Source organism: Epinephelus moara, chromosome 8, assembly GCF_006386435.1.
Source record: "Epinephelus moara isolate mb chromosome 8, YSFRI_EMoa_1.0, whole genome shotgun sequence".
Taxonomy (NCBI): Eukaryota; Metazoa; Chordata; class Actinopteri; order Perciformes; family Serranidae; genus Epinephelus; species Epinephelus moara.
The window spans coordinates 39,997,052-40,009,860 of record NC_065513.1 but is presented as its reverse complement, the minus strand read 5'-3'; the positions used below and the strand labels follow the sequence as shown (position 1 = coordinate 40,009,860).

General features: G+C 41.4%; 1 protein-coding gene across 1 annotated transcript in view; it reads right to left on the bottom strand.

Moving 5' to 3' along the window:
- wdfy3 (WD repeat and FYVE domain containing 3) overlaps positions 1–8,304 on the bottom strand; it is a 144,392-nt gene extending 136,088 nt beyond the window's left edge. The window contains exon 1 of the mRNA XM_050051244.1: positions 8,115–8,304. Coding sequence (XP_049907201.1) covers positions 8,115–8,143 — 29 coding nt within the window. The 5' untranslated portion in view covers positions 8,144–8,304. The remainder of the gene's footprint in view (positions 1–8,114) is intronic.
- Positions 8,305–12,809: the final 4,505 nt, after the last annotated feature.

Sequence of the window (12,809 nt, the reverse complement as noted above, 5' to 3'; positions counted from 1 at the left end):
GAAAACTAGTGGGAGATTCTTTGAGGACATTGAGCGTCTCAGTGGGTGTCACTCACTGAAACTTCTTAAAAATAGATCTCCTCTTTTAAAAATAGAAAAATCTGATTTGTAACCTGAACAATTTAAGAGTAAGAGTCACATGGTAGGTTCACAGGGGAGTTACACAGGAGAACTAACTAAATGTATTTCTAATATGCAAAATTAAGAGCCTTCTTTCTCACACAAAGATTTCCTTCTTAAATAATAAACCTTTGCTGCCAATAGGCTTGTTGCCATTAAATAAAAATAACCAGCAATCACAGTCCCAAGTAAGTGGAAAAATATATCGCCCTATCCAGCAAAACATTCTCCAAACTTTTGAGCGAGGCGACTGTTTTGACATGTCATCTTGTAAATTATTAACAAGACGAGATGCGTTAGGATCTCTGTCGTCGAGCTCAGCAGGTGATAGAGTGATCACATCATTCGCCTTGCAGGAAAAAGAAGGAATCTTTTTCCAGAATAGAAACCCTGGATCTTGTTTTTATATCGTTTGACAGAACACTGTAGTCACCAGAATAAGACAAAGAAATTCAACGATTCAGAGAGGATGTAAAGAAACCAAGTTTAGCCAAATTAGCTACCATTTTTTTAGAGGTTAAGGGGACAGTTCACCCCAAAATTTAAAGAGAAACCATCTTTTTCTACTGACTCATAGTGCTGCTGATCAGACTAGATTCCTTTGGTGTGAGTTGCTGCGTGTTGGAGATATTAGCAACAAAGATGTCTGCCTTCTCTTGAATACTGTGGAACTAGATGGCACTTGGCTTGTGGTATCATAGCACACCAGTACTGCTAGTTCACCTGGAACAATTGAGCTAGCTAATGTTACAGCTCAGCCAAGGAGGACACCATTAATGTTTCCATCTCACGCTGTCACCACCACGAGCCTCTCATCCATGAGCAGATGCATGTTTTCTTCTGCACAATGATACGGTTGGCGGTTATAATTCGGTAGAGAGAAAAATAGTTCCTACAGGAAACTGCTCACAACATGGTCTGTGGATTATCTTGAGTAACTGGGTCATGATTTCTGGAAAGTAGGGTTGGGTCAGTATGAGAAAAAAAAAACGGTCCGGTTTTTGTAAAAAACCGCATCAAGTCGGTAATACCGGATTTTCGCCACTTGGGGGCGCAATTGACTCATTTAAAATAAAAAACAACCTTAGGACAACAGAGGGACAGTAACAAGTTGTTTCTTTTATTCCTTACAAATAAATTTTGCAGCTTACTCAATCAGTGCAAACAAGGGTTGCCTCCTTCATCTGGCTCAAAGCCGATATAGTCATAGTGGCGCATTCCTTGATTTCGTCGAGACTAAATTGTACGCCATTATTGACTCCCCGTCAGTATTAAACAAACTACAAGGCTACAGTAGAGGCGCATGCGCACTCGCACCTCCTAGCTCAGTCCCCGCCCCACCCCCTCTCTCTCCTGCTTGCTGTGCGCTTGGTGAAGAGGCAGACACAGGTGAAAAATACATGCCGAACAGTCTTTTGTGTGACACTGGTGCGCAGAGCGAAGTCCGCGCGGTCGTGCTTTGCGCGCACAGGGCTTGCGGACCTCCACGGTGTCCGCTCCGCGTACGTTCTGCCCGAGTATGCGGTCCGGTCGGTCTCAAAAAATAAAACCCAGTCCAAGACGGAGTACCGGACCGAATTGGTATTACCGAGAACCGACCCAACCCTACTGGAAAGAGACATTGCTGTTGAGTTTTTCAAATACGTTTTTTGGCCCTTACAGCCAATATCTCCAAAACTCTGCAACTCACACTCAAACAATCTAGACTGATAAACAGCACTACAGGTAAGAAGAAAAATAAATTTTCATTTTGAAAATTTTTGATTTTGGGGTGAGCAGTCCCTTTAAACAAAACTTAAGAACGCATGAAATCAATGAATCTTTTTATATAACTTTTTTAAAAACAACCGCAGTTGACCAAAGTGCTGTACAAAGAAAAAAAATAATGATAGACAGATATATAGCAATATAAAATTTACACAAATGTAAAACAGGATAAAACCAGTAAAAAACAATTACATAAAAAAGATTATAAAATATTAAATTCACTAAAACAACCAAAGGCCACTGAAAACATGTACATTTTAGGATTTGTCTTAAAAGTGTCAATGGAGGGGGAGGATTTGATTGAGAGTGGATGGCCAAATGTTGGTAATAAACCAATCATTGCACAGGAAAACTGTGCATGCACAACTACAGTAAGTACGACAGGTGTAAACTGAATAATGAAGTCAGTCCGTGAACTGTCATGGGGATTAACAAAGGACAGTTTGTAATCTTCAAAAGAAGTTTGCTGAACCTGGGGCTTCATTAAAACAACAGAAATTAAATAAACTCAAAGAAAGTAAATTGTAACAAACTGTAAAAACCCTTTATGCTGCATTCAAGTTAAAATAGCCCACCTATCTTTTTTCCTATACTGTAGCCTGACCTCACATCAAAGGCTGCATTTATCTCCGAACAATGCTGACTGTTAGCCCTGCTGTACCGGGCCCTATGTAACAGAGAGTCACTGAAGCAGACAAGAGTGCTGAGAGATTGGTAGAGTCGGAGCGCAGCAGGGCCGGGACCACAAACTGGGGCAAACACATGTCATACGACTCAGCATAAGGCTGAGCTGGAAAATCAACAAAAGGAGAGGCAGTGATCCGTAGACAAATGCAGGATTACAACTCACTCCACCTATTTGGTAAGCAGAGAGCGTCATGAGACCAGAGTCCAGGACTAGGACACATCGTTTAGAGTTCACTTTGTACCTCCCTTTCAGCACTGGGCTCTTAAGTGCAGTGAAAAATGAAACTAAGAGACATGGAAATTAAATTTGGGTGCAGGAATTACCATCATGGTGCAGCTTTACTTGATTAAATCTCAGGGAGCAGTATTAGCTTTTACCTGAAAGACACATTTTGCTTTTGATTGGCTTCCTGAAGCTTCGTCTCAGAAGAGATGGTAACTCTTATTAATCCAGTGTGGTATGAAAATAAAAGGTTCTCCTACTATGTTTCACATCAGCTGAACTCTCTGTGGTAGTCTCAGATGTATAGAACTGTACATTCAGGTATGTTGCTAAGTTTCTACTTGTCTCCTTCAAAAGTTACACATCCTTTAAAGCAGGTATAGGCAGTTTTATTTTGGCGTCATTGGGCAAAAATCCCATAATAAACTTTGATCAAATTATAATTCAAGTTCTGTTTTTAGGCTTTGAAGAAGAGAGGGCAATCCTACTCACTGTTCTACAAATGCAGATGTGCGTGCACTTCCCTTCAAATGGCGAAAACCTGATTCAGTGGCGGAGAATCATGCAGAGAAGGTTGCTATTCCAGTATTGTCAATAATTGCCTCCACTACAAAGCAACCTAGAAAATGAGGGCGGACTTAACCAAATAACAGTCTAAAACGAGTCTGATAATCAACGCAATAACACGTGTCACTGTCAGGGAAGTGTTTAAGAGATGGAGGGGAAAAAAGTTGCTAACAGTTTAGCCTTTTGCTAACCAGAGAGTTCATGTAGCTAATGTTAGCTAGAGCCTCAAATCACAGTGTATCCTCCGCCTCACTCCCTGCCGCTAAAGACCACCTCAGCGGGAGGAGACGCAGGCAGCAGCTCTGAAGACTGACCACCGGTCATCAGCTACAGCAATCCGAATCTAGCCAGCGTAAACCCCACCTCAGGGGGCACGGACAGCCCCGACTTTCCATCAGATCAGCAAGCTTTCTGTTGCTGCCATTACACTGGTTAGACCCGCTTTAACATGCGGTGCTGAGGGGTTTGCGCTAGCCGAATTCAAGATGCTACAGCCACTGACCGAAGGTGCAGCTCTGTAGCCATCGCCTGCTGTCCTCCCGGGGAAGAAGTCAACAGCAGCGGGGAGCGGGCGGAGGGACCGTGGGGTGGCTAGCTAGCTAATTCATGTCTAATTTGTGGTTAAAGAAACAGAGACAGAGCTCCACACTGAAACCAAGGACAGAGAGGGGAGAGCTGCAGAAGGACAGTGTATTTTCAAATTTTCCATATTTTTTTTCTGCCTAACCCAGCTTTAAGAAATTGATTGTAATCTAGAGCTATACAATTACAGATATTTCCTGGTTGATGTTGGAGGGTTTTTCTGCTTACAAATGTGTCGAATGTAAAACATAGCAGCAGGATTTTGTGAGTGCATTATTACCACTGTTTGTCTCTAATTCAACATGCTCCATTTTTAATTTCAGATCTGGAAACACAGCCAAGAAAAAAAAACAACAACACGATGCCCACACCTTTGGCAACAAAACGCTCCTACTTCCTTCAGAGATATGAAGCCACCTTATCTGTTGATCCAAAATGTGTCGTGAGAGAATGGATGCACCTGAAGGACTGAGAATTGTGAGCACAAGCAATTTAGATTCATGGCACAGCGTCAACATGATGCTGATGGTTCCTCCAACCCTGCCTTTAAGCAGCTTCGTCTGTTTCCTAACACAAGCAACCATGTTTATACCTTGCTGGTCCATTACTTTTCTCTCTCCCATGATGGGAATTTGAATGACCAGACGCTGACCTAAGCAGACAGCTCACCGCATACTCGACCAACCTAAGGAATCTATGACATAACAAAGGGGATTAAGATAGCAGCTTTGATGAGGATTAGAAACCCACAGCACCATCATCATCCAAAGTGATCACCAACTAATGATCCTTTTAAGAGTACTAGCAGAAATGTACCCCTGATCATGCTATACTATCATCATAACCACTCCTGTTTAAAGGAAAACCTGCATCAAACCACATCTTGTCTTGGCTGAACCAAAGCAAATGAGTCAATGGCATCAATGGAATGTCAACTCCTATGCAGCGGGGAACTGAGCTTGCTTTCTTGGCCCTCCAGTCTTTTTCAAAGCATTCTCTTTAAGCGGACGCCAGCTTCAATGAACGTCTAACAGAGTTAGCACTAACTCCTGGGAGATGAAGGCAGCCAGTGCCCTGGAAAAGCCAAACTCTTCAAAGGCTTGTGTGGTTGTTCCTCTGGAGAAAGTGATGTAATCACAGAAATGTCTCCTGTCTGACAGTTTACGGGGGTAGGTGGAAGCTGGGGAGCTCCACAGAGAGACAAATAAAATGGGTTGACAGGAGTTAGATAAAAACCAAACTTGTAACAAAATGCAAATTTACAGAAATAAAAAGCTATGTAGGCAGAGTGGTGAATTCACACCAGCCTCCAGCCAAATGCTGCTACAATTTGACTACGGGTGATAAACTGTCTCCTCTGCAAGCCACTGTGGCACATAACCCACCATTAGATACCTCACTTTATTAGCTTACATCCACTAAACAAAATATCTACTGACATCCTGAGCCATTTTTAAAATTCTGCGTTATATAAACAAACTAGAAGCATCGTGGATTTAAAGTGACACAGCTTCAATAGACTAGCTTATTCCTACTGAAGCATGTCTTTGATCAACAGCTGATGCATGACCTTTATGAGCGTAACAAGAACCAGAAGGGCAGGAAATTATCTCACGCCCAACAAGTCCAGACAGGACCAGAGCTGAGAGCCTCCTCACCGGATATATCGTTAGGCCTTTAGTAAACAAAGCCCGGGGTGTCATCATCACGCGCTATTACCACCAGCCTGTGTCTCTCCTCCCAGCTGTTTTGGCAGACAAACATTTATCACTGTAAAAGATGATGTGTTTTGACTGGAGGACAAAAAGTAATGTTGCCTGGCCAATATTTTTGTTTTTTTATGAGTATGTTATATCATTGGGTTTAATTACAATATTAGCTTCAGTAGGAGAAGTTTTTCTGTTAAATCACATTATTTTCACCTAAGAGTCACAGTGATCCTTCACGTTTTGACTCTGACACATCTTAATCTTACACATTTCCATTTATCTGCGGTTTTCAAATAGGTAGCATCAGCAACAACAGCCCCCTTTACACTGCCTTTTCAAGGTGGGAATTTGCCTTGCCGTTCTGACATAAAAGGTACAATAGCGTAACAGGGGGACAGAGTTGTCTCCCCTTTGAGTGGGGAATGGAGGTAGTAAGAATGCCAAAAAAAAAAGTGTCATGGGCAGTACGGGTGTGACATTTCGACAACTTTATACATGTGACCAACCACAGGGGATTGAAAGAGCAGCTGTTAGCAGTTAGCAACTAACTCAAAGAAGAAGAACAGTGGCTGAAAATGTTCACAAATCGGGAAAACAATGAGGTCCGGGAGCTCCTTACCCCTCTGAGTAAAGGACGAGATCAGCAGCTATATAACAGGGACGGTAAATGACTGTTATCGCCATGTTATGGTTTATAAAGCCCTGCTGTCACATGCGTTATATGTCATACTAGAGGCTGACACTGTTGTGTTAAAAGTCACGACCATCACACCTCTTTTGATTGTGCCATGCCAGGATGCACTCTAAAATTACACACTGGAGCGGAAGGACGCTGCCGTCGTTTGCGGCATAAGGAAGGGACTTTGTAGCGGCCCTATGGCGCAAACCCTTGTAAAAAAAGTGCTAATGTGTTATGATACAATTTCACTAAGATCTTAATTGAAACGATTTTTGTGGTAACAGCATAATGAAATAATAATTGAAAAATAATAAGAGCCACCAAAACAGAATTTGCTTGGGTAAATACACAATTTTACAACTCTAAAGATTTTCGAATTATTATACCAGTCCACTGTCATCGTTTTGCGTCTTGTATAGAGTCCATTTTTCCCATTTTCTTTCTAGTTTTTCTTGTAGTCTCGGTATGTGTGTCAATTTCTCCATTAAAAAGATTTCTTCCACAATTGTTAGCCATTGATCCTACATTGGCGGTGTTTCTCTACCCGAGTTCCTTGTGAGAGCTTTCTTGCTTGCTACTAGCAATATTTTGATAAAATATCTATCACTAGCAATAACATCTTCTTCAGAAAAGTTACATAGCTAAAGCACAAAACACCTGTTAGGGACCTTATATCCTAGTATGTGCTCAATCTCTTTACATACCATTTCCCAAAATACAGTTATTTCCTGACATTTCCAAAAAAACATGAGTGGTCTACATCAAAAGACCCACATTCTCACCAACACTTTCGGCAACTATGGTACAATTTCAACCATAAGATAAGCTACAACCCATGGAAACCTTTTCACAGAATCTGATAATGATGATTCATGTCCGACTGGACACCTAGAAAATGTGTTAAAATGTGGTCTAATGTGGGCCAGGCAGTTCTCTGCCATCTTTCGCTCTTTATTATTTCCAAAGAATGTTTGTAATGGTTCTTTCTGTTCCATCCGAGGTGCCTACTTCTCCATCACAGCTTTTGCTTTGGTCACGAGTCACTTGTTGTTTGTAATGGAGGTGTTTAACAATCTAAAACAGGAGTTTCAAGAAACTCAGAAAAAAATGCAAGAGCAGGAAGAAGCAGGATTTGGATGCTTAATCCAATTGAAACATAATGAATTAAAAATTGTGCTGTTAAATTTTAACGTTTGCTTCTAGCTGTTTCAACTTTAAAATCAGTGACACTCTGGAGGAATATATTTCAGGGACATTCTGTTTCACAACATATCGTGCTACAGACATGCCACACTTTAAGATTTTCTATGCTGTAGCACTGCTGCAATATTGTGATAAAAGACTTAACACAAACCGAGTGAATGTCTACCGAATAAGAAGTTAACAATGCTCTGATAACAGAGCACATAGCACTTGTTGTACAAAGTTAAATAGCCGTAGCGAGCCCTTGCCTCTGTGTTATCCAGCATCAGTGGCTCTAGAGACATCAGGGTATTTTGTTACATACACAGAAGCTCCGACTGTTGCATCCATCACTGCTCGATGGTGGTAATCGAAGCTTATTACAGGACCGCACTCAGGCACTCTGGATATAAGCTTTACCAAACTGCTTGATCGTAAGTTTACATGTATGTCTGTAAATGAGTCTGGCACGAACACTGAGAGGCACTAATAATAACAATAATACTGTATCCACCAAGGTCAGTCTTGCCAGTAACAGTAAACAAACTCCCGGTCGCCGCGGAGACAGGCTCAGCACCCAGCTCTTGGTTTTCCCTACCTGCTGTTCTCTCTGCGCTCCGCCAGCATCTCAACTCATCAGCGGCAGGAAAGGCAAAAAAATATTCCACTATATACCAAGACCAACTCCTCTCCCCCTACAAACAGTCGTGTTGCTGATAAGGAAAGGCGACGACAATGGTGTCATGCCTTCCCCTCACGGCGGCGAGAAAAGAGGAGAGGCTAAGCGTGGAGGCATGGCTTGTCTTCATTGGCAGTGCCAGGGGCTTTGTTCGCCAGCCAGCGCGCTGTGTGTGTGTGGCCTGCCGGGACTGGCACAGCTGATCCCCCCCTGACACCGGGTGGGGTGTACAGGGCTTTGGAGGAAGAGGAGAGTGAGGGAGGGTGGAGAGTGGAGGGGGGCTACGGCCGTCACAGCAAGAGGAACGTACCATTTAGACCAGAGAAGGAGGGGGACGTGCATAACCAGCAGTATTAAGCACCATTAAAAATTAATCTTATGGGGATTTAGGCATCATTACATTCAGGCTCAGTGAGTTCATATTAACTTTGCATTATTATGACCTCAGACACATACAGGGAATGGACAGAGCTTTCTCTAGAGCAGCCTCTCAACCTAACAGGTGCACATTTTATAAATAAAAGCGTTTGCAGAAGATGACAGATATCTCAATCATATTTTTGTAAAAAAAAAAGAAAAAAAAAAAAGAACACTTTATATTTAATAATTTCTATATAATCTATATTGAGCTCCCTCTACGCTCTCTCTATATATATAATACTATAATACTCCAGCGCAAACAAAACTGTAGGTGGTAACTGTAGTTGGTAAATTTTGTAAAACAAAAAAAAAAAACTGTCAAGTTTCTGAAACCGACACTAAATACCTAAATAAAACATATCATCTGTGTCTGTCATATTCCTCTGCCTACTCTATTGCCTTGTAGCGCTTCTGATGGCATTACTGCACATGAACAAAAACAACCAAACATCCGAGGAGTCGCAGCTGCCAATCATATCAACCACTGCCTGTGAACTGGGGTCAAACTGTCAAACCAGACAGCTCTGACAAAATATGAATCAAGACTATGTTACTGCATCGCTTATTTCTTGCCTCAAACATTTTCAGAAACATATTTAAGTGTACTGTTTGGCTGTTAAATGAGAACGTTTGTGACCCGGCCGCCATGTTGGATACAAGTAAACAGAGTACCAAGCACTGCCCACCATCCGGACCAACTTTCTCATTTCACAGCTAAACAGTACACTAAAATATGTTTCTGAAAACATCTGAGGCGAGATACTGGCAATGCAGTTACAGAATCTTGATTCGTATTTTATCAGTGTGTATCACTCCTGGGCTGGTTGTTTTCGGTATTTTGTGGTAGATTCTAGCAAATGTCTTTAGAAGCAAGAGGAGGAGAAGGAGAAGATTTTTGGGGGGGCCTTTTTGCCTTTATTAGATAGGATTGTCCAAGCGTTAAAGGGGAAAAGAGAGGGGATAACACGCAGCAAAGGGCCTCAGGCTGGAATCGAACCCACAACCACTGCATCAAGGACACTGCACCTGCAAACGGGACGCCTACTCCACCTCCCAAGCCACCGGGCGCCTGGGACAGACATCTGTCTCATTTACGTCTTTCAGAATATAGCAATAGTTTTAGCAATAGTTTTAGCAAATTTGACAAAGTTATTTTTCGATTAAACAATCAATTAAAATTTTGAGGTTTGACTTCTTTTCTCTGATTTATGATCATTTATTATGAACTGAATATGATTTGAAGAGACTGAGAAACAGCAATGGGTGTTATTTTTTAACTATTTTCTGACGTTATATGGACCAATCACGATAATGATTGGTGGATTAATTGACAATGAAAAGAAATCCCATACTTAAACTCACATAACAGCTATTTTATGGAGTGCTGACTGGGAAAAAAAATCCCCAAACCAGGAAATGAGTTAGCAATTTTGCACTTCAGTTTTCCTTGTCTTGATGTCAGTGGGTTTTGAGAATGGGTTTTTGATGGTCTGTGGTTAATACAAGCTTAAGAGTCTTTCACATTTTGTTCAAAAGCCGTTGCTAACAAGTAGCTTCTTGAGCGCTGTTGTTTTGATGGTGACGTTAAAGTCATACGATTGTGGTGTAGTGTGTTTGTAGCCTAACATTAGCTATTTACTTCTAGAGATTTGGTTTATGCTTCAAAAATTATAAAAGGGGTGTTTATTTGTGAAGGCTGTCTGGCTGAACAGAAGGTGTAAGTATCATAAACCTTTGTTTGCCGCAGACCTTATTTTCTGCAACATGGAAAAAGCCAATGAAAAAATCCCATTGGCTTTTTGTCAAAGGAAGCAGGGTCTACACATGCCTGCAGCACTGTATTGCTGTCAGTAAAAGAATTTCTGAAAAACTTTAGAAACCCTCTCCTAAAGACTGCAGTGGAACATCCCGAGAACCACTGAGTCTTCTGGTTCACTAAGAAGACACTGAAGTGTGGTTTCCAGCAGGAGCACACTGGGCCATATGGAAATGAGGCCAGGGGGGAGGCAGATCATCCACCTCAATGAATGCAGCCAGGAAAACAATCTCCTATTCAACATACCACCAGCGGCAATGTTGAGTATACGGCTGGAAAGTGAAACAATCTGCAGTAGCAGAAGCTTAACTGCAGCCAGGGAGACCTGTTGTGTTATATTAGAGCCTGAGGGGTTCTCAGAAACTTGAATCACTCTACGGTTAGGATGTGATTTGAGCTCCTCTCTGCCTAAAGCTGCACGTACTATGCCAACCTGACAACTACTAATCATGCCTTGCAATTTTTATTTTCATTCAGTTTGTGGGAAATTGACGACAGAATCCAATATGTTCATGAATAATTCAGTGGAAGAGTTTTGTTGATCAACACTAATAACCATAACCCACACATGTGATCGCAAACATTAGAGTTCCAAAAGTTATTACCATTCAGCGCCGGGTGGAGCAAAGTCTGTGAAAATCACAGCCAATTAAACTACAGCAATAAACAGAGCAGGAAAAATATCTCTCCTTCAGTCTGTCCAGTGAAACACTACCATTACAACATGCAGTAAATAAGCCAATACACCAGTTTCATAAACATAATCTGTCCTCTGACATAACCAGTTTAAACACAGAAAAACAATACTCTCTTTAATTCATGACATTTAGGCTTTTGGGTGAACTGCTGTTTACGTAATTAATGACCTACTGCAGATATTATACTCCAGCTGGCTATCAGTACTTCATACCTTAAGGGTGTTGACGAAAACAACCAAGTGTCTCCAGTCAAAAGACACCTGCATTCGATCCTTTTTGCGCCATGGGTCCAATCCTGAACCGTCTCGATCAGCAAACATTCTGTTGCTGCCTTCTCCAGAGCCGTTTTCCTCCAGGTCAATGGTCAGTTCAACATCTAACCAGTTAGCATGAACTAACGCAGTGACAGCAGCAACAGAATCTAACACTCAAAACGTTTATGTGAAATTAGAGAAAATCGACTTATTGCATTATGTCGATTAAACTGGACGTTTAAAATACATGTAAACGACTGAAATCGTACTAAATAGAATTTCTAAAAGTTGGACTAACACACCCAGATAATACGACTGGGAGTCAAATTACTCCTTCATTTATACAGTTAATCAGACCCAAACTGGTCGAGGCGATCTGAGCATGCTCCACAGTTTCTGCCCCAGGCTTTGACACCAAAGTCAACAGCATTAAATGTGTAACGGAAGAAGAAGTCGGTAACACCATGCTGTAATGTACATCCAGAGTCGTTCATTTTTGGACAGACTCGGAGACACAGTTCATGCTGTATCAGCCGAAAGAGTTAAATATCTTAAAATACATGAATGGGAGTGAAACATGGAACAGCGATTGTTTGGTCTGTGACGTAACAGGTCAACCGGAAAAACGTTAAATACTTACAAGCTGAAAGGAGGCATATCGCCATCTATTGTAGCAGAGTCGGACATACTTGGGACAAGGACAGTAGTCCAATTAAATGGCCTGGTCGAGCTATAACTGTAGCGCGATGTAAGTGTATGTAAAAGTACCAACTGTGCTGTTAATTGGTCCCAAAGAACTCACACTGACCCCAAAATGGCTCAACTCTGTCCTATATAATCGTTCAGTAACGTTAGCCGTGTGATGCTAATGGTTACTTACAGTCTAGTGTGGTTAAGTTGAGCGAAATGTATTTGATTGAGTTCAGCGTGCTTAGATGCCACCAAAATGTTCTCAAGTATGGCTATACTAAATGATGCTACAGGTATCAAATGAGGTACTCTATTGGTATCGGTATCACGTTAAGGGTACAAGTGCTAGTGCTGGTATCACTTTTTTAAACAATACCCAGCCCTGTTATACTATACAATAAATAAAACCAAACAATTAAAGGATAACACTGGCATTATTCTCCAATCTTCTTACTGTCAACAAACCCCAAACCCCACCATTATTTCTTAATACTTTCCGACATGCTTACCTGTGGCTCTCATCCTTTAGCCCATTGGTTCCTACTGAAGCTGGAGATCTTTAAAAACATGTCAGATATATAACTTTATAAGGGCTCAGCGATTTCCTAAAACAGCTGGGGACTGTAATTTTAAGCAACAGTTACTGAAACAGGAGGAAATACTGTATTTGTTGGGTACTATTTTCAGTTGTGGAACCATACACATTTGGTGATATAGTTAGTATTAACAGCAGCAG